Here is a 22,407-nt window from a genome sequence, read left to right on the forward strand (position 1 = left end):
TCGACAGGGAACTTCTTCTGTAAAGGAACCAGTTGTTGCTCTAGAACGAGGTTTCTTTACTGGGGGATCATAATGTACAAAAGGAGTAAAAAGCTATTATATAGGTGCATAGAGAGGTGGGAGGGAAGCTCTGCCCAGCAATTTAAATGTCTCATCTTAAAACAGATAATTCTTCTCATCTACTACCTCTGTCCTTTTACCTTTCTAGAGTAAATAATCTGTCAAATTCTGAGAGCTCACTCATGGATTATACAGGTTTCTTGTTAGAGAAGTTTTGGAGTTTGTGGGGAAGTTGTCCTTGCTCTTTTGCTTTTTTTTCTTCTTTCTTTAACTTTGTATTGCAAGACTGATTTATTTTGAATAAGATATGGCCAGCATCAGAAATAAAATTTCAAAACTGTGCCTAACAGATGAGCTTAAGCTTAACTAAGGGAACTGATATCTTAGTGGTATTTATAGTCTCCTAGTTTAAGAGCACACAAGAATAACTTTAAATTTGTTTTTAGTGTTAGCAGCTATGAAAAAAACCAAAGCTATCCTACAGATTGGTCTGATGAAGAGTCCAACAATCCCTTTTCTTCCACTGATGCAAATGGAGATACCAATCCATTTGATGAAGATACATCTCCTGCAATGGAGGTGAGAGTACGTGCCCTCTATGACTATGAGGGCCAAGAGCAAGATGAACTCAGCTTTAAAGCTGGTAAGTTTACAACATTCACTTAAAATACTTATTTCCTTTCATTTTTACTTTTGATAAGTGAAGGAGTTTTTTTTCTCTTCAGCATTCATTTTATTTTCTTAAGTCACTGTCTCTCTGAATGTGCAACACCACTTACAGGAGCCTACCTAACCCATGATCCATCTTGGCTTGTCCCCCACCCCTTATGGTAGTGCTTCTTGGTATCTGCTGGTTGGAAGTGCTGATGGCTAATCTGTCTGGGATGTATTTTTCCTTTCTTACCATCTTGTATTAAGCAAAATGAGGAGCTGCAGAATTGATAATCCTGTCTCCTTTCCTTCTTTTCTCAGTTGGTGACAGTAACAGCTGCTGCTTTTAGCTGTCTAGAAATACCAGTCCTACAAAGTGTAAAAATAAGTAAAAGGCTGACTAATCTTACAATTTCCAATCAATTGATAATTTTTTCTGTCTAAACTGGAAGTATCTCTTTTTTGGCCTCCGATTCCCTGCAGTGTTAACTTTTTAGATTGAAAACTTAGTCATGGACCAACACAGAATTCTTTATCTCTCTTCCCATGTGCTCCCTACTCCCTGTCCCTTCCTTATCTAAGCATAATAACTCTTCTGTCTTTACCTGGTTCTCTTTTCTTATGCTATATTTGGGGTACACTGACTAGACATCTCCTTTTTTGAGGCATTTTTTTACTTTGAGCCTTTAAACCTGCTCCTTTGCACTTTACCTCATTGCTGTAGGAGCTGAGAGGGGAGAATAGAGCCAGCTGACAGGAGAAGCACTTGCTGTAGCACATTTCCATCCAGACAGGCTTGGTACAACGGTATGATGGCTACATGCTGATGAGCTGCTGCTGTCTCCAGTTTGTCTGGGTTGGCTCTACCAGCTGTCGTGGCTGAGCAAGCGCCTGGGCATCTCGCTCAGCCCCGGAGCAGGAGACTTCAAGTTCTCTCGTCTGGGCAGCCCGCAGACCGCCCCCTCTAGTGACAGAAGATGAAAGCTGCACCCTGTCCGTGCCTTTCCGGCTCTAATTCCAGGCAACTGTGAATACTGTCTTGCCCAGAGCTGTGCATTCACAGTTGACTCAACAGGAATTCCCGAAGTAACATCTGTCACTTGCAAGATTGTATAAGTAATTTAAAAAAGCCCAAGCAGAACAGTTTGTGGGAACGAGACTGGCAATCTTATCCATATTGTCTCTTCTCCCCTTTGCTTGTGGTTCATTCCCTTCTCCCATACTCACTTGCTCCAAGTCAGGGAACAAACACAAATCAAGTGTTGAGAGGAAGCTTGAGATAATTGTAGTTCCACTCTCCCTTCAACTGAGGCTCATAAGTAGTATGCTGCTTCATCACACCATCTACAGTGAGTGTTAGACGGATGTTATGGCTAAAAGTTAGGATTGTAAACAAGTTAATGATGATAGCTAAGGAGTGACTGTAAGCATTCCATAGTGCTTATGGTGGAAGGTGGCTGTCAGTGATACTTATTTCCAGGTGATATTCTAAATGCCATCTGTAGAAGGAGTCTGGTCTTAAGCTTTTAAGCAATAACTGAAACTCCAGTCAGTGGTGGTGCTTCCCCCTCTTTTAATTACTTCCCTGCTTTGTATTAGTGAAATTCTTTATACAGCTGTCTTTCCCCTCCCACCCCCACCTCCCCTCTTGGCAGACAAGTATTGTAGGCTTCCAGAGGAGGAGAAGAATGAGTTGGTTCATTCATTAACTTTGTTAAATTGTACGCTGATAGTAGGACAGTAATTACAAAATATCTGAAGTTTTCACTGGAATGCACACGAGCTAAAATTTATCCTTCATTCAGTAGACTTTGGTAGTTGCTCCTTTTTTTTTTTTTAGCAGGGGACAGCAATAAAATAATCCTCTTGAAATATATGCTTTGTGCCTGTCAGGTTACAGGTGTGACATTCCAAGGGTTTACGGTAATGGAGGCTGTGACAAAACTATGCTATGTTTGTATACTGAGATGTAATGGTTAAATTCAAAGTTAGGCATTCTGTACTTTATTACTGGTCGCATGACTTGCATTAAACTATTTGAACCATGTGGTTCTCAATATGAGGTCTTTGAAATAAAGTACAGCAAGTATGAACTTCAAGAGGTGTGTTGGCTTAACTTAACAGCTTAATATTCTTAAAGGAGGAGCATTGAAGTGCATTATAAGACTAAATTATATGATTGCATCAACTTATATGGGGGAAGGGGATCATATGCTAGGCTGCGAATACCCTAACAGAACCTGAATGATAAAATGGCTGCAGTGAGAAACTTTAGTTTTTATGCAAAAGTATTAGTGTGACTGGGCTTACACCAAACATAAAAAAGACTAAGGGGGGAAAAAAAAACACTGAATCATGCAGGAGCCAATTGAAAATGTGCTCACTCTTATGTTGATTATGCCTAGACTCCTAAGCAGCTGTCAGCAGAGGATTAATGTATTTTGGAGATCTGTTTAAATAAATGTATATGGATATTCTCAGACAGGATTTCCTTGGGTATTCAAAGTATTTGCTTATAAAGCTCTTGTGATCATTGCTAGGCCCATGGCATAGCATATGACATGTTCTGTCTAGTGTCCATCAAATGTACTTTGTTAGGTGAAATTCTCTCCTCCTTTATTAGTGTAATACTTTATGTAACTGCGTGTTTTGTTTTGTTTTTCCCCTGGGAAACAAGTAATGTAAGCTTCCAGAGAGGAAGAATAACTCTGTTCATCTATATTTTTATAGAAGGTTTTATGTTTGTGTAGCTGGATGGGACATAACCATGTCCCATATGTCTAGCTCACCCTAATGCCATGTTTGAGAATAAGTAGCTTTAGTAAATACAGACCATGTGATGTTGGACAAAACTCGTTATTGTATATGCTATCTTTATCACAGTTGTAAAAGTCAGTGGGTTTTGTTGTAACTTCTATTGTGCAGATGACACTCACGTAATATTTTCATAGACCTTCCAAGTCCCAGCTGTTAACACAAGTGTAGTTGCATTGGTATTTATTGTTGAAGCATTGTGGCTTTGATAGTCATTGTTCGCTCTTTATTAAAACACTCTTCACAGAAATAGCAAGGTAGCTTGGAGTTGTACACTTGCCCATGCTACAGGGCTAGCAATGGTGGGAAGTTCTGCAAAAAGTATCCATAAGCATAGTCAATCCACAATGTCACTTGTTTGTTATGCTCCTTTATTAGTTATCTGGTAAACTTGTAAACTGGAGGAGATGAGACTTTAACCTTTTTTAGATAAGAGTAACTGCTGAAGATACAAATCTGAGAAGATTTAATATGAAGCTTGTCCATTTCTACCAAGAATATATAGTTGCTAAGCTAGCTCTTGTTCTTCTAAATTCCACCAAGACTTCTGCAATACTTTATAGATTTACAGCTGTTCAGAAGACTGTATTAAGTAGTTAATATCAAGTAGTTAATATCATCAGTGTTATTTCCCATTGCTAATTAAGATCAAACACAAGTTGTATGTGGGGACATAATCCTTACTTGGGGTGGCTGTTTTTGCCTGTTTGAGATGGTCATTTGTTTGTTCATGTATAGCATCTTGGAGCCTGCAGGCTTTCTAATGCCATAATATTTCCTGAGGATGTAGAAGATCATATGCACAGGATAGTCAAAAAGGTCATATTACAGTTTATAAATGTCTGATGGGTTCAAGAAATATTTTAGTTCTGGTTTGGGGAAAAAAAAAGCCATCTCTGGCAATCAGTGCCAACTTCTGCTGTGTAAGTTAGGAAACAAACTCTGAGCTTCCAAACTTCGGAGCTACATCTGTACATCATCTTATATAAGCAATCAGCAATATAAAGGTGGAACAAAAAAAGGGGAAGTTTAATCCTAATCCTTATCCATTTTAAAAAAGATGAGGAAAGGAGAGAGATGACAAAGTGTAAGGTACAAGATTCTTTTTAATCTTTCTGTATCACAACCTAGTAGTAATGTATGAAAAAACTGCAACTATAATTCAAAAGGATTTCATTGCTGTGTTTTAACTGTGTGGTATTTTCCCCCTTAAGTCCCAGGAATTCTTGAGTGTGTATTGACAGTAAGCCTAACAAAACATTTCACTTGCATTGACAGTGTGGTGAAGGCCATAAATCTAAGATTGTTCTGTTTGTTTAGCAGTACTTATACTACCTTTTACTGTTCACACTCTTTAGATATAAGAGAGTCTTTGATCTTCTAGTGAAATGACATCACATGTAACTTTGTTTGTATCTTTCATTGTGATAAAAGACAAATGCTGCTATTGCCTTTTTGAAATGCCATCAATGTAATGTTTTAGTTTCAAAGTAGCTTCTTTCTTCCTGTTATCTTAATGCCTGTTGGGAGCCTTTCATCCCATAGATAAATCTGTAAGTGGCATTCTTCGTATCAAAAGCATGAAGACTAGAAAGGGAAGCTCTCTACTGAGGCTTGGGGTAGGCAGAGAAGAAAGGTGAACATGTAGATAACTGATGCTGTGTTACTTTCCTGTTGTCACTAAAAGGCTACAGCTTTTGTTAAATATCACTTATTTTTCAGGGGACGAGTTAACTAAAATGGAGAATGAAGACGAGCAGGGTTGGTGCAAAGGACGTCTGGACAATGGACAAATTGGTTTATACCCAGCAAACTATGTAGAACCAATCCAGTGACAAAGGAGAAAGTTAATACAGAAGCGCTACAAAAGCTCTGTAGGCCTGTACAGTATATATTTACAGTGAGGGGAAACTGAGTGATGTATAGAGTGTATATATTTTAATGAAGAGACAGCTTGATACTGAAATCATGGTGATTTAAGGACACAAGTTAGAACTAAGAATTTGACTTTGTTTTCACAACTTCTGCACAATGCAAAAGAAAGGGGTTAGGCTGAAAAAAATAGTATGATAGGGGAAATACTTTCTAAGCTTTCTCTTACCACATGTTCTGTTATTGTGACTTCTGAACATTGCATTTTCTATGCTTGTGCCTCAACCTACCCTGGGTATGTGGCTTATGCTCACTTTTGTTTAATCAGTTATTTTAAGTGACCTTCAGTAACTTGCAACTTGAATTTTTAAGATTATTACAGTTGATTTTCTATTTGTTCTTAGCAATGTCTGAAAGATGCAGTATTTTTTTATTTAAATGCTATGTAGTTAAGCACCTTTTTGTATGCTCAGATTTATCAATTAATACTTAAATTATGATATAGATTTAGTCAGCAGTTGACTGAATGAAAACTCTTTCCGTGTTGTAATAATCTATGTTGTCAGCATGGCTTGAAGTTGTAAAACAAATACTATATTTAATAAATATTTGTTACAGAAGACTGTAACAGAGATCTGCAGGTGTCATGGGTTGGGATCCTATTGTGAATGCTGTTTATGCATTTTGACACTTCAATGAGTTTTCCAGCTAGATTTTAAATAGTATTCTAAAAATAAAAAGATAAATCATACATAAGCCCCAGAATAGTAGTTACTTCACTTTTGCAGGAAAAAAGTTCTCTCCTTTAAATGATTTTTGGTGATTTGAAATGTTAAATGTGTGAAGACTAATTTTTTTCAAACCTAAGATTGTAAAATAGACTAAAATGCTTTTTATGAAGAGGCTCTCTATGCTGTGTATATGTACATATAATTTGATATTCCAAAATATAAGGAGCATGGCTACTAGTTATCAAGCCTTTTGATGTGGATTAGATTTAGACTGTTTAAGAGTTTAAATTATAGGTATATTTAAATCTGCTTTCATATCATATTTGTTACTGTACCATAGACCAGGTATTCTGTGATTAGTTTTTCAGAAATACAGTAAATAGACTAATATACTCAAAATCTGTATTTGTGAATAAATTTGTGGGTCAAAATCTAAACTAGCATTAGTCCTTACATGGATTATTGTAGCAGAACACTGTAAAAACTACATTTGTTTGCAATTACAAGTCAGTCATATGTAATAGTGTCAAATAGTATGCATTTGTGAATATAAAACTGGGCTGTAAATTACAGCAGATTTGTCTTTAAAAAAAAAAATTAAGTACCAGGTGAGTAGATGTGCTACTTTAGGAAGCTACACTGTAATGAAGTCAAATCTATTTTGAGATAACAAACACTGTTGATAGTCTCAGAGTTGTTTGCTTTTTGCGGTTATAGAATATTTAGTCATCATTTTCAATGATTCAAAATGTGCCAGCTTAGAAAGTGGATGTATGTATGTGTCTGTTAAGGAAAACTTACCAGCATAATTGTTCATCCACAAAATGGTTACTAAAATTGTCAGGAATTACTGGTTGGGGTCTCTGTATTGTAAAATATTTTAGAAAACAATAAAATCTGTTAATCTCTTAAGTACCCAGAATGTACCTCTTACTAATTCAATGTGTTTGAAAACATTCTTCTGAAGCAAATAATCTATGCATTTCATTGCAAGGTGACAATCTGCATTGTCTAAAAGAACCATAAAGGAGAACATGTCATAATAGCATTGTGCTGTTAGTGAGAGGGAAGGTGCAGTTCACTGGGGCTCTTGGCAAGACATTTCAAGAAAATATTTGTGGAAGAAGGGGAGACTTCCATGTTGTCTTCTGTGGGGTATGTGAAATCTGTGATGCTGCTTTCTATGGTATAGTCAAGTCCAATACAGCTTGGGTGAGCAAAGATGTTTCTTGTGTTTAAATGTAATATCTGAATCTTGTCTACCTTGTGAGGAAAAGGTTTTCTTCACAGAATCACAGAATGGTTGAGATTGGAAGGGATCTCTGGAGATCATCTAGTCCAACCCCCCTACTTAAGCAGGGTCACCTAGAGCTTGTTGCACAGGATCACGTCCAGGCGGGTTTTGAAAATCTCCAGAGAAGGAGACTCCACAACCTCTCTGGGCAACCTGTTCCAGCACTCTGTCACCCTCACAGTGAAGAAGTTTTTCCTCATGTTCAGATGGAACTGTCTGTGTTTCAGTTTGTGCCTGTTGCCTCGCGTCCTGTCTCTGGGCACCACTGAAAAGAGTCTGGCTCCATCCTCTTGACACCCTCCCTTCAGATATTTGTACATGTTAATAAGATCCCCCCTCAGCCTTCTCTTCTCTAGGCTAAACAGGCCCAGCTCTCTCAGTCTTTCTTCATAAGAGAGATGCTCCAGTCCCCTAATCATCTCTGTAGCTCTTTGCTGGACTTGCTCCAGTAGTGCCACATCCGTCTTGTACTGGGGAGCCCAGAACTGGACACAGGACTCCAGATGTGGCCTCACCAGGGCTGAGTAGAGGGGGAGAATCACCTCCCTCCACCTGCTGGCAACACTCTTCCTGATGCACCCCAGGAGACCATTGGCCTTCTTGGCCACAAGGGCACATTGCTGCCTCATGCTTAACTTGGTGTCCCCCCGCACTCCCAGCTCCTTCTCCGCAGAGCTGCTTTCCAGCAGGTTGACTCCCAACCTGTACTGGTGCATGGGGTTGTTCCTCCCTCGGTGCAGGACCCTGCAATTGCCTTTGTTGAACTTCAGGAGGTTCCTCTCCGCCCACCTCTCCAGCCTGTCCAGGTCTCTCTGAATGGCAGCACAGCCCTCTGGGGTATCTGCCACTCCTCCCAGTTTTGTATCATCAGCAAATTTGCTGAGGGTGCACTCTGTCCCTTCATCCAGGTCATTGATGAAGAAGCTGAACAAGACTGGACCCAGTACTGACCCCTCGGGGACACCGCTAGCTACAGGCCTCCAACTAGACTCTGTGCCACTGATCACAACTCTGTGAGCTCTGCCATTCAGCCAGTTCTCAGTCCGCTTCACTGTCCACTCATCTAACCCACACTTCCTGAGCTTGTCTATGAGGATGCTATGGGAGACAGTGTCAAAAGCCTTGCTGAAGTCAAGGTAGACAACATCCACTGCTCTCCCCTCATCTACCTGGGCAGTCATTCCATCACAGAAGGCTATTAGATTGGTTAAGCGTGATTTCCCCTTTGTGAATCCATGCTGACTACTCCCGATCACCTTCTTTTCCTCCACGTGCTTGGAGATGGCCTCCAAGATGAGCTGCTCCATCACCTTTCCAGGGATGGAGGTGAGGCTGACTGGCCTGTAGTTCCCTGGGTCCTCCTTCTTTGCCTTTTTGAAGATTGGAGTGACATTGGCTTTTTTCCAGTCTTCGGGCACCTCTCCTGTTCTCCATGACCTTTTAAAGATGATGGAGAGTGGCCTAGCAATAACATCCGCCAGCTCCCTCAGCACTCATGGGTTCACTGATAGTGATTAATGTAGTACTTTGAGTAGCTGAAAGCTTGAACTTGTTTCCCACATCAACAGATTATCTTTTAATCCAAATAAAGGATTAATTTGCTATGGTGGTTGGCTGATTTAGTGAAAGGACCACAGAACCCTTCAGAGTGCAGGAGGTTTGTGGTCCAAGTTTCTGTTTTAAAGCATAGTCAACTGCATTCAGACCAGGTTGCTCAGGGCTTTGGTCTGGTCTGGAAAACTTTCAAAGACAGATTTCATAACCTCTCTGTGCAACCCATTCTAAAGCTTAATTATCCTTAAAAAAATTTTTCTCCCCTTTAGATTGAAATAGGGCAGGTTCTAACTGGATATGTGACCACTGTCTCTTGTTCTCCTGCTGTACTTGGATGGAGCCTGACTGTTGTCTTGGTAACCTCCTTGTAGGTACTGGGAGGCTGCTATTAGGCCCCCAGAAGCCATCTGGTATTGGGAGGGTGGTGTCCAAAACTGGACATGGTGTTCCAGAATACAGAATGGCAGAAGGTAAAGGCAAACTTCATATTTATCAAACATTTTAAAATTAATAAAGTATTTTAAGAAGTTATTTGTCTATTAACAAATGTAACCAATAGGCCATTCTAAGTGCTTGGAACTCTTATCATGCTCCATCCACTTTAATGAGAAATTCAAGAAATAGAGATGGGTTAAGTCAAGTGGAAATGACTAATTTCATCCTCATCTTGAATAGACACCCATTTACACAGGCCGACTCAGTTTTGAGCTTTTTGCTCTAGGAGCACAGAAAGGCATTTATAGAGTTTAAACAGATACTTCTTAGAAGAATTTAGATTAGAAGGGACCTCTGGAGCCAGTCAGCCAACCCTTGCTCCAAGCAGGTCCAATTAGAGCAGGTTGCTCAGGGCTTGTCTAGCTGGGTTGTGAACATCTCCAAGGATGCCCAGAGAGGCCACAGCCTCTCCCATTCTGTTCTAGTAGTTCCTCGCTTTTGTAATGAGGAACTTTTTTTGTGTATTTATGTGTAATCAAAAGTTCCTGATGTTGCCTCTTGTCCTTCCTTTGTGCACCTGTAAGAGGAGCATGGCTCTGTCTTCTCTGCACTTTCCCCTCAGGTAGCTGTAAACCTCAATAAGGTCTCCCCTGAACCTTCTCTTCTCCAGGCTGAGCAAACCCAGTTATCTCATCCTCTCCTCACATCTCATGTATTCCAGCCCTCTAACATCATCTTGGTGATCCTCTGCTGGATTTTGCTCCAGTATGTTGATGTCTGTCTTATACTGGGGTGGGGGGATGGGAATGGGCACAGTACTCCAGGTGCTGTCACACAAGTGCTGAATAAAGAGGAAGAACCACTTCCCTTGGCGTACTGACTACACTGCTGGTAATACAGCCCGCTATGCGGTTGGCCTTTTTTCCTGCAAGGATGCACTGCTGACCCATGTTCACTGGGAGCCTCAGGTCCTTTTCTGCAAAGCTGCTTTTCATGCTGTCAGGACCCAGCCTGTCCTGTTGGGATGGAATAACTCCATGCAGGATGCTGTATTTGCCTTTGTTCATGAGGTTCCTATCAGCCTATTTCTCCAGCCAGTTGAGGTCCCTCTGAATAGCAGTCCTGCTCCTCCCAAGTTGGTATATCATCTGCAGACTTGCTGAGAATGTGCTCTGTCCCATCATTCAAGTTGTTATAAAGATGCTAAGCACTGTCATCCCTAGTGCCCACCCCTAAGTGATTTCAGTAGTACTTTGTATGCCCAGTCACAACCCTTTGAGCCCACCAATTAAGCCAATTCTCTATCCATCTAGTCCATTTATTCAATCCACATCTCATGAATTTGGCTATAAGGATGCTATGGGAGACTGTGTCAAAAGCCTTACTACAGTTTAGGGTCAGTAAGTAATGAAGCCTATTGAGCAACAGTAGAGAATTTTCCTTTATAAGTTCATCCTGGGCTTAAGCAGCTATAGTTTACTTTCAGAGGATTAAATTTGCAAGGTATAAACAGAGAATATGAAGTCTGGGATGTCATTTCTTCCTATCCCTTCCTCTCTTTTTCCTTACAAATTCTGAACAGGGTGGGGAAAGAGCATGTCTTAAGACTTTCTAGTGTATTTTTGCTTGTACTGTTTGAGCTACCTGAATGTTGCTGTAACCTTAAACACGTTTCAACCTTATAGCATGCAATTACTTGCCTTTGGCATAGCATTCCTTGAATGCTCTCAAAATATGCAGTACATTGTATGAGAATAGTTGGCTTTTTTTTCATCTGGATATTTGCAGTGATCACGTGACAAATTAGGTGCTTTTGTAAATTTTTTTAGTCTAATATCAGTGTTTATTTCTAGTCACTGATACATTGATGAATTTGTCTAGTTAAGACAGGGTAGTAAGAGTCTTTTCAGAAAAATTATAAACTAGTTTTGTAGAAAAGGTGCTGAAGTAAGCAGCTCCTGATACACAGTCCACATTAATATAAGATTTCTCTTTAACTTTCTGCTTCTGAGGTTCTGAGAGCTTGACAACAATATTTTGAACCTTTTTTCCCCAAACTGCCTTTTAATTTACTGGTAGGCTACAATATGAATATCTGTATAAGATAAAAATTTGCTATACGCATAAGATTCTAAAAGCAAAGCTATACCCTAGGTGCAACTGTATTATCTGCTTTATTTCTACAGATCTTCTATTGCTATTATCTGTTGCTGAAATGTTTGTGAAGTTGGTCTGATGTATTAAAACTGCTTTTGCCGTGACTGATTACTACTTTGTTCTAATATCTTTTTTCTTCTGATCAAGTTTTTATTCATAGCACTTGCAAAGCAAAAGCCAAAGCAGGTTACATTTGGAGATAAATAGAAATACTAAGTCTTCTAATGAGAAATCACTGTAGACAAATTAGATTTTTTTTTTTTATGAATCTGGTATGAATTTCAGTGTTTTTTAAAAATATCTGTGTATTTTATAATTTTATATTACTGTAAAAGAAGACAAGGGAGAGAAAGGAGAATGGTATACTGAAGGCTGGATGTCTGGCGGCAATACCTCCTGTTCTTCTTGAGTTGCATCTGGTTTTGAAAATGAACATTATTAGGTTACACAATCATTTTTTTAATCTTTCACCAACCTTTCTGGTTTGGCAGAAAGATGTTTATTCACCTCAAAACATCAAGGAGCTTGCTAATCATGGCTGAAAGTATACCTAGTGGTCAATTTGGAGAGAGTTGCAGATTCTGACCCTGAAATGAGAAAATACAAGATATCCTAGATATACTGGTATATTTCTACTTTCTCATTCTGCTTGAACTAAAATATAAACTGCAACTTCAGAACCTAAGAAAGGTGGTGTGGTAGTTACTGCAGTAAACAATACCTTCAGTGTGTTTGACATCTAGCAGTTTACCTGCTAATGCTCAGTCTGCATCACTTTCAGCCTGCTATTACTTATCTTCCTTGTGTTAGAAGTTCAGATTCCTGTGTGATACTACATTAATCATTTAGTGCAAAATTTTAAACTCTATAGATGCTTCCTGAAACTTCTGTTCAGGTAAAAGTACCTACATAATGTGAAAATTTTACTGAGCACCTGTCCACATTTCAAAAGGTGTAACCTCATCTCTAAGACTGGTTGTATTAGATCAGATGAGGTCTGTGCCAGCAGTGTAGTGGATGCCTTGGGAAGAGTATAGGAACAGGACAACATATAGCGGGTACTTCAGTCACAATATTTTCAGCCTTCCATGATTTGCTTCTTGGGTCCTATGCAATAAGAGAAACTTAACTCTGTCCTCATAATTTTGAACTTTCAGTTCACTGCTTTGGCAACAATTGCACACCAAGCTATTGTTCGTACAGATCTAAATGAAGCAGCTCAGAAAAGAGATCCTGGAATTAGTTCCAGAAAGAGAACTAGTAATGCTCTTTCTAGTAATCACTAGTTCTGACCCCATTAGTGTAGTTCAGGCTCTAATTTTTGTTATTTTGCATTTGACCCTGAAATTCACTTGCTGTTCTATCTAGTCAATCCGTACTGTAAAGAGCTGCAAAAGGATCTTATAGAGTGCATTTTCACTTCTATTATCATAGTTTGTCAATGAGCTGCCACCTTTCTGTTCACCCTTTTTGCAGCTAAATATCAAACACTGCAAGTTTGAGCATGAATCCCTCTGGGGGACTCCCTGGTAACCTCCAAATGTTTATTCCTGTAGTCAGTAATTAATTTATTAAATGATCCCCTTTAGTTTCAGGGTAGTTTAGTTAGGCTTCTATGAAGGACATTAACAAGAACTCCTTGAAAATCCAAGTCATCAGTTACTTCAACTCAACAACTTTCAGCATGCCCAATGACATCTGCAGCTCCATGAGGTAAACAATTACATTAATTGTGAAGTATCTACATATTATGGTGAGAGAGACTTCTAGAACCTCTAAGCAGGAAACACTCAAATGGAATCTGATTGCCCTGGCATAGATGAAACTGCATCACATGGCAAACGTAGGTAGGTTTTGCAATGGGGTGATACTTCTAGCCATAACTTTGTGAGTTCCTTGCATTGCTAATACAAAGGGCTTTACCTAAGTACAGGCATACCTCGCTTTATTGCACTTCGCTTTATTGCGCTTTGCAGATACTGCATTTTTTACAAATTGAAGGTTTGTGGCAATGCTGTGTCGAACAAGTCTATCGGCGCCATTTTTCCAACAGCATGTGCTCACTTCGTGTCTCTATCACACTTTGGTAATTCTCACAATATTTCAAACTTTTTCATTATTATTATGTCTGTTATGGTGATCTGTGATCAGTGATCTTGGATGTTACTATTGTAATTGTTTTGGGGCGCCACAAACTGCGCCCATATAAGACGGCAAACTTAATCGATAAATGTTGTGTGTGTTCTGACTGCTCCACCGACCGCCCGTTTCCTCGTCTCTCTCCCTCACCTCAGGTCTCCCTGTTCCCTGAGACACAACAATAGTGAAATTAGGCCAATTAATAACCCTACAATGGTCTCTAAGTGTTCAAGTGAAAGGAAGAGTTGCACATCTCTCACTTGAAATCAGAAGCTAGAAATGATGAAGCTTAGTGAGAAAGGCATGTCGAAAGCCGAGACAGGCCAAAAGCTGGGCCTCTTGTGCCAAACAGTTAGCTAAGTTGTGAATGCAAACGAAAAGTCCTCAAAGGAAATTCAGAGTGCTACTCCAGTGAACACACGAATGATTAGAAAGCAAAACAGCCTTATTGCTGATAGGGAGAAAGTTTTAGCGGTCTGGATAGAAGATCAAACCAGCCACAACATTCCCTTAAGCCAAAGCCTCATCCAGAGCAAGGCCCTCACTCTCTTCAATTCTGTGAAGGCTGAGAGAGGTGAGGAAGCTGCAGAAGAAAAGTTTGAAGCTAGCAGAGGTGGGTTCATGAGGTTTCTGGAAAGAAGCCATCTCCATAACATCAAAGTGCAAGGTGAAGCAGCAAGTGCTGATGTAGAAGCTGCAGCAAGTTATCCAGAAGATCTAGCTAAGAGAATCGATGAAGGTGGCTACACTAAACAACAGATTTTCAATGTAGATGAAACAGCCTTATACTGGAAGGAGATGCCATCTTGGACTTTCATAGTTAGAGAGCAGAAGTCAATGCCTGTCTTCAAAGCTTCAAAGGACAGGCTGACTCTTCTGTTAGGGGCTAATGCAGCCGGTGACTTGAAGCTGAAGCCAATGCTCATTTACCATTCTGAAAATCCTAGGGCCCTTAAGAATTAGGCTAAATCTACTCTGCCTGCGCTCTATAAATGGAACAACAAAGCCTGGATGACAGCACATCTGTTTACAACATGGTTTACTGAATATTTTAAGCCCACTGTTGAGACCTAGTGCTCAGAAAAAAAGATGCCTTTCAAAATATTACTGCTCATTGACAATGCACCTGGTCACCCAAGAGCTCTGATGGAGATGTACAATGAGATTAATGTCGTTTTCATGCCTGCTAACCCAACATCCATTCTGCAGCCCATGGATTAAGGAGTCATTTCAACTTCCAAGCCTTATCATTTAAGAAATGCATTTTGTAACACTATAGCTGCCATAGATAGTGATTCCTCTGATGGATCTGGGCAAAGTAAATTGAAAACCTTCTGGAAAGGATTCACCATTCTAGGTGCCATTAAAAACATAGTGATTCATGGGAGGAGGTCAAAATGTCAACATTAACAGGAGTTTGGAATAAGCTGATTCCAGCCCTCATGGATGTCTTTGAGGGGTTCAAGACTTCAGTGGAGGAAGTAACTGCAGATGTGGTGGAAATAGTGAGAGAACTAGAATTAGCAGTGGAACCTGAGGATGTGACTGAATTGCTGCAAGCTCATGATAAAACTTTAACGGATGAGAAGTTGCTTCTTATGGATGCGCAAAGAAAGTGGTTTCTTGAGATGGCATCTACTCCTGGTGAAGATGCTGTGAACATTGTTGAAATGACAACAAAGGATTTAGAATATGACATAAACTGAGTCGATAAAGCAGTGGCAGGGTTTGAGAGGATTGACTCCAATTTTGAAGGAAGTTCTATTGTGGGTAAAATGCTATCAAACAGCATCGCAGGCTACAGAGAAATCCTTCGTGAAAGGAAGAGTTAATCGATGTGGCAAACTTCACTGCTGTCTTATTTTAAGAAATTGCTACAGCCACCCCAGCCTTCAGCAACCACCACCCTGATCAGTCAGCAGCCATCAACATCGAGGCAAGACCCTCCATCAGCAAAAAGATTACGACTCACTGAAGGCTCAGATGATGGTTAGCATTTTTTAGCAATAAAGTATTTTTTAATTAAGGTATGTACATTGTTTTTTTAGACATAATGCTATTGCACACTTAATGGACTACAGTATGGTGTATAACTTTTATATGCACTGGGAAACCAAAAAATTCATGTGACTCGCTTTATTGCGATGTTCACTTTATTGTGGTGGTCTGGAACCAAACCTGCAATATCTCCGAGGTATGCCTGTACAACTAAGAGGAGAGTTTGTGGAAGGGTTATTTGTAAGTACCAATATCGCAACTTCTTGGCTTTGTCCTGAGTTAAAATACAGATTACTTTCAAGAATGGAAAGCTCCAAGAAACCTCACCTCTGTGAAGTGGTGATGCTTCTTGATGTTATCAGTACAAACAATGTGTTAGCACTAAATAGAAGTATATTATTGATGTGTTGAACTGGTTTTAATCAGTTTTTAATCTAGTTCAACATTATTAAATTTCATTTCCATATTGTGGGAGTAGTCATCCAGATGCTTGATCTTTCTCATTCTCTTCTAGAGATGAGATAGAGACAACCCTATGCAGTCACAGCTGGATGCAGCATGGATGCTAGTGCCTATCCTTGGACATCAAGCCAGTCAAAGAGCCAGAGAAGAGGCAGTTCCTGGGAGATTATCCTGAAAGGTTATTCTTCCTTCTCTGTCTTAACAAGTCCTACAGAAATTGTCTGGCATGGTCCAGGAGCCCAAAACTCTTGCTGCAGTATTTGTGTAGGTGGGAGAAGGAAAAAGCATAAAGGCATTTCCTGTGCAACATCAACTAGCTCACAGAGCAGCTCTGGCAACCAAAGATTTGGTATCAACAGAACATAATACCCATCCATTCCCTGGGTATATGGAGGGGGTACTAGCACAGAGAGGAGGGGGCTTTGGGATGTCTCTAGTCCAGCCTCCTGCTCAGAGCTGAGTCAACACTGAACTAGGACCAGGTTGCTCAGGGCTTTGTCCCACTGGGTCTTGAAAACCTCCAAGGACAGAGATTCCACAGTTTCTCTGGGCAATCTGATTCAAAGTTTGAGTCTCGTTGCGGTGTTTTTGTTTTTTTTTTTTCTGTATGTCAAGTTGTGGAACTTTTATGGGTCATTAGCAAGAATAAGAGTCCTTGTTTTTTCATATGCAAAATAGCAATAACCAGTGTCACATTCTGGTGCAATGACAGCCAACTGTGCACTGCATTTGCACCTGATTAGAGGGTGCATAATGCGCACAGTCCTCCTAGGGAATGCTGTACTTGCCAGGCATTTGGTTTTGAGGATACACTTAGAGCAGCCTTTCTCCATATGTATCTTTGTTAGACTAGCTGGCATGAAAGCAATTTTTAAATTGTTCTGTGTGCACTGGGAATACAAATACCTGTATTTTGGGCATTATTGGAAATCTTTGGCAAGATTGGCATTGTTATGCTGAGGCATAACTGACAAAGCAGCAGTTGTGGTCCCCTTTCCCACCACTGCTGCCATTCTCTCTCTCTCTCTGTGCATTCATCCTTCCTGCAACCCACTTAAGCCACAAACTTGCTCAAATACAAGAGTCTCACCTGTCCCCTGGAAACACTCAGACACTCACCACCTCTCTGGACTGATGGTTTCCCTTATTTAGGCTCTAGTTTGGTTCTGCCCTGGGGATGGGCAAGGTCACTGTTAGGGGAGAGTAGGATATGGAGGATATTTCCAAAATATTTTGAACAAATCTGCCTTCTTTTTCACAGACAAAGAAAATGGCTGCACAATATGTTCTGGATGATGGGGGCAGAGAAAGAACCTGTAATTTCAGACTGAAGGCCTTAGACAGTTTTTCTAACTGCTTGCCAAGATGAAAATCTGCTAGGGATTGAGGACATTGGCAGCATCAGACCAGGGGAGTCATTCTTGCTCACAGTGCTGGTCTACTACTGAGTAAGGACTTGCACTGCATGTAACAGCTGCACAGTAAAATAGAGGGTACCCCAGCGCCCAATCTCTTCTGCAGCTACCCTTGAAAGCTACAAGGTTTTTTATCTACTCAACATGCAGAGCAGCAGGTGAGTTACGAACACTGCCTTTTCACTAGCAGAGATGGACTAGCTCTTTCCTGTCTTTCTACTGTTACTTGCATTTGCTATATCACTTTTCTTCTACAGTCTAGAGGCTGCTCTAAGATTGCCTCCAGGACCCTCTTCTCTCTCTCAGATTCATTAGCATGTGCTAAATGCTTTTCTTCCATCTTGTCAGAACTCAACTAGCGATCAGCTCAGCTTGTAGTCCGTGAAAAGAATCTAACCTGCATATTCACATAGTTAAATTGCAAAGTATGGCCTTGGGATAGAGCTGCTGTGAGACTGAGTAGGAACAATATAATGTATGTTTCTGAACACTGTCAAGGACTGACATGTTTCCTGTGTTTTCCTGGATGGAGACTTGTGAGTTCTGTGTCTGAAGTGGCTATGAACAACTAGCAGCTTTTGACATCCTGACTCAGGGGCACTTCCTGGAATTGGAGGCCAGCAAAAGACAGAAGAACCAGCAGACTTACAGAGTTATTTGCCTGTGCTCCCCAAGGTGCACCTCAGATCCCTGGGTCTGCTGCAGTGGCAGCCCCCTATTTGAAATTGGGCAGGAGCTAGCTGCCCTTGTGTGCTGTTGCTTGGGGAGCCAGTGATGTGGCTGGGGGGAGTATGAGCACATACCAAGGGAAGGAGGATATGGGGCAATAGATAAGGTCCTCTTTTTTTCTAAGATCATGCCAGGCAGGTAGCTCAGTCTTCAGGATGACCCTGTTTTATTGTTGTTAATTGGTCCAATTAGGTGGCAAGATTGTACCTCTCCTGCTTCTTTGTTAGAAAAATAGTATTTAAAAAGCTGAAGTAAAGCTCCCTATTTTCCTTTGAGGAAATATCTTGGCAGCTTTTACTCCCCATGAGGCCAGCGGCTGTAGGCTGAGATAGTAATCCTCCTGCCATCACATGGGATCTGGCAAGCATCTCTGGAGGGGAGTGTGTTGTAAGGAGCACCTGTCACTACACAGGCAATGTCTTCCTGAAATGGAAACCTCACTTGCAGAGTTCTGGTCAAGCACTCCTGACTCCAAGTGATTGTACTTGCTGGCTTGAGGCTACAGGTGCTACAGACAGGTGTGGGGGGGGTGATTATATTTCTTGGTATGGAATAGCCAACAACTTCATGCCTCTGCAGGCTAAGATGTTTTAATTCTAGTCCTAATGGTATTTGGCTATACGCATACAGATGGCTTCTTGGATTACTATTCTATCCTGAGGTCAGGCCCATTCCTTGTGATAGAGCCAGACAGAACAAAGTTGATCTGGAGTAAAGAGGTTGCTGTCCTGCTGCCAGCAACAGGTGTCCATATTCTGAAAGTAAGAGTGAAATGCCCATGTATTGAGTTGGTGTAGCTGTGATCAGTTCGTGAGTGACTCCTAGCAAGGCCCTAGAGGCTCAGGGTGTGCTTCTCTGATTCGCAGAGCTAAAGGCCCAGTGCAGAGGAACAGCCTGCAGCACGTGTTCCAACTATACACCCTCAACTCATGCTCAACCGAAGACGGCATTGCAGGGCCAGCAGCGTGCACCATGGCCAGAACCAAGATGATAATGGATTTGAGCAACCTGAATTAGTACCTGGCCAACCAGTAAGAACTGGGGGCTGTTAGGTTCTATAGGGAAATAGTGAACCTCTTGTTCTTGGGCATTGAGGCTGATGTAGTTTTGAGGAGGAGGGGTTGGAGCTAGATTCTTATGCCAAGCCTTGAACATGACTATTTGAGTCTTGGATAACTTAATCTAAGGCCCTGCTTTCAAGAGAAGTTTAGAGCAGATGAGGCCCCCTCCAGAGGCCCCTTCCAACCTAGACTTTTCTATAATTCCATGACTTTCCTGCAGAAATTGTGTCTTACTCTGGTTGTTCCAGATATGCAAAACTATGTAGTCTTACCAGGAGATGACAGGGAAATGGTTTGGACTGGACCCAGCTCACATATATCATAAGAATAAGGGGAGAAAGTGATACAGCCTTCATGGTCTCAGATGAAGAAGAGTGCCAAGATGCCAGACTCCGAAGATTCTACCACAGATCATCTTACCACAGTATGCAACTGAGCTGAGCTCTGTAGAGACACAAAGTTGTCTTTGCATTGCTCTGCGAGGGCCACTCTTAAGCACATACTGCGTTCATTGCTGGCCACAGCAGACCCTGACTGGCCCCTATGGGGCCTGGGCAGCATACAGGCCAATATTCCAGAAAAATGGCCAAGCAACATGCCCCATGTAATAATCCTCCCCTAAAGTGGAGTGCTAGGGAGACAACTCTGACATATGGTCTCTGTATGCAAACTAATTCACTCCTGTACAAGCTGTTCAAGGTACCCAGAAGTAGGGATACCAATACATTACAAAGTTCTTGACATATTTCTATTATTCTGTTTCCTCTTTTGAGAGTTTTTCACATTTATGATCTGAATATGCTGCTTTTGAAAGCAGCAATTAAAATCTGCAATTAAATTTTTTATTCATTTTTTGCACTGACTCATTTGTCCCCCGTTCTGGACTTTAACGCGGATGAAGAGAGAGAACAATATTTTTACTAAAATTTGTAGAGTGCTTGAAACCTATTTGTCGAGCCTTAGAGCAAAGAAAGTGTAGGCACAGGGGTAACAGTGTACATTATCACCTGTTCCCAAAACAAGCGAAAGGAGCCTGTGTTGTTTCTTCACGGCGTTTTAAAGCCACGGATGTAACAGACCTGCCCTGCCCTGCCCTGCCCTGCCCCGCCCCACATGCGCCATTAGAGCCTTGCGGCGATCGCCCCGTGGACCCCGCCGCCGACGGTTGTTCCCCCATGAAAGGGCTCGGATGGGGCACAGACCCGCCCCGAGGTAGCCCGAGGGCCCCCTGACACGGCGCCGCCGCCCCCTCCTCACCCCTGTTCCCCCGCTCCGTGACGGTTCGGGTCCCCAACGGAAGGCGCTGACGCAGCAGCGCTGCGCGTCTCCAGGGCAACCCGGGGGGGGGAACCCCCCGCCTCGCGCCGCGCCGCCGCTTTGCCCTGTGGCTGCCGCAGGCCGCGCCCCCGCCCCGCCCCCCGCGGTGAGGGCGCGCGTGGCTCCGCCCCCCCCTCGCGCACCGCGTGCAGCGCCGTGCGCGCGCGCGCGCTGCGTGGCCGGCGGGCGGGGCGCAGCGGCGCAGCGCGAGGCGAGCGGCGGGCTCCACTTCCCAGCCTCCCCCGCACCTGCCCTGCGGCGCGATGTGCGAGCCCAGCAAGCAGGACATCGCCGCCATCTTCAAGCGACTCCGCTCCGTTCCCACCAACAAGGTAACGGCGCCGGGACGGGGCGTTGTTGGTCGGGACGGGACGGGGGGGAGGAGGGGAGGCAACGGCCGAACTTCGCCGTTGTGACACGTCGCACTGCCCGAGGGGCGGGATAGGGACGGCCCGCCCGGCTCGCCCCGCCCCACCCCGGCGCGGCGGCGGCGGCGCCCCCCTCCCGCAGCCCCTCCGCGGGGGCCGCCCCGCACCCTCGCCGGGCCCAGCGGCTGCCCGGGGCCGCCCGGCCAGCGGCGGCGGCGGCTGCTCCGGAGCCGCCCGCCGTGAGGCGCCGCCGCGGCCTGCGGCGCCGGGGCGCCCCGTGTCCCAGTGAGAGGAAGGAGAGCCCCAGCGGAGGGTGTCGTTTTGAAAGCGCCTCCGTGAGTGCCGCTGTCTGGCCCCGGGGCTCTGCTCGCCTCCCTCCGCCAGCGGCACCCGGCGTGGCTGTCCCGGAAACGGAGGAAAGCCCTTTTCGCTTTTCTTCCATTCCTCTGGACGGTGTAATGCGTTGCTGGCGCTGCAGACTTGAGTGACATGTTGCGCTGTTCGTTTAGGGTTAAGCTTTTAACTAGGGGAGTGAGCTCCTTTCAGGTACCTGAGGTCTAGGAATTGCTAGAAAAAGGACTAAATCAGATTTAAAAAAAAAAAAAAAAGCAAGTTCTAAAGTGGTGAGGCAGTAGAGTGCTGAATGTATTTTTTTCATCAAATAGGTTAGTCATAGCACAGTCACTTTCTGTGGCAATAAAGTTTGATGTTTTCTTATTGCACTGTACTCATCTAGTTAGGCTTTTAACTTTTCAGTGTTATAAAGCCTTGTTGTTTTTTATTATTTTTATTGTTTTTTATTATTTATTGAGGTATTCAGTGGCTAGTTATGAACTGGAAAGCGCTTCAGACTGTGAAGTGACATGACAAACTGTTGGGAAGCAGAGCTACCTTCAGCAGTTCTGTGCTTTTTAATGCTAGTTCCTTGGTTGTGCTGGCATTGTCATGTGCTGTGAACATACTGAGAAATTGATCCAACTTAAACTGTTAAACTTTGGTCTGACGTTATGAAGAAACACCTTATTTTTATTTGCTGGAAATACAAATCTGGAGGTCTTTGGTGCAAAATTGACTGCTACACTTTGAACACAAATCCTTAATATACTGGCTATGTACGTGTATCTGTCTTCTCAGGAAGTGGAGATCAGAGATGAAAACTCATCAGTCAGTTTCTAATACAAGCATTCTTACAGCTTGCCTTCACAGTGGGGTGAGAGGTCCATCAAGGAAATGTAGACCCAACAAGGAAAGTCAGAAAGACAATCTTCTACAAGCTCCTGAAATTCACTGGCACTTTGTCTAAGAGATTGAATAGTATTGTAACGCTATTGTGATGCTTTTTTGCCATTG

General features: G+C 42.4%; 2 protein-coding genes across 9 annotated transcripts in view; both read left to right on the forward strand.

Moving 5' to 3' along the window:
- The window catches only part of PACSIN2 (protein kinase C and casein kinase substrate in neurons 2), a 72,610-nt gene extending 65,560 nt beyond the window's left edge, over positions 1–7,050 (forward strand). For 6 of the 7 annotated variants that reach the window (XM_067305618.1, XM_067305603.1, XM_067305647.1 and 3 more), the window contains 2 exons: positions 507–703; positions 5,248–7,050. In XM_067305618.1, the coding sequence (XP_067161719.1) occupies positions 507–703; positions 5,248–5,360 (310 nt within the window). In that variant the 3' untranslated portion in view covers positions 5,361–7,050. Of the gene's footprint in view, positions 1–506; positions 704–1,435; positions 3,008–5,247 lie in introns of those variants that run through there. The other variant, XM_067305640.1, reaches the window with a different exon arrangement.
- A 13,812-nt stretch (positions 7,051–20,862) lies between these two features.
- The window catches only part of ARFGAP3 (ADP ribosylation factor GTPase activating protein 3), a 37,546-nt gene continuing 36,001 nt past the window's right edge, over positions 20,863–22,407 (forward strand). Inside the window, exon 1 of one of the 2 annotated variants that reach the window (XM_067305658.1) lies at positions 20,863–21,021. In XM_067305658.1, coding sequence (XP_067161759.1) covers positions 20,953–21,021 — 69 coding nt within the window. In that variant the 5' untranslated portion in view covers positions 20,863–20,952. The remainder of the gene's footprint in view (positions 21,022–22,407) is intronic. The other variant, XM_067305665.1, reaches the window with a different exon arrangement.

This window comes from Apteryx mantelli, chromosome 1 (genome assembly GCF_036417845.1).
Source record: "Apteryx mantelli isolate bAptMan1 chromosome 1, bAptMan1.hap1, whole genome shotgun sequence".
Lineage (NCBI taxonomy): Eukaryota > Metazoa > Chordata > Aves > Apterygiformes > Apterygidae > Apteryx > Apteryx mantelli.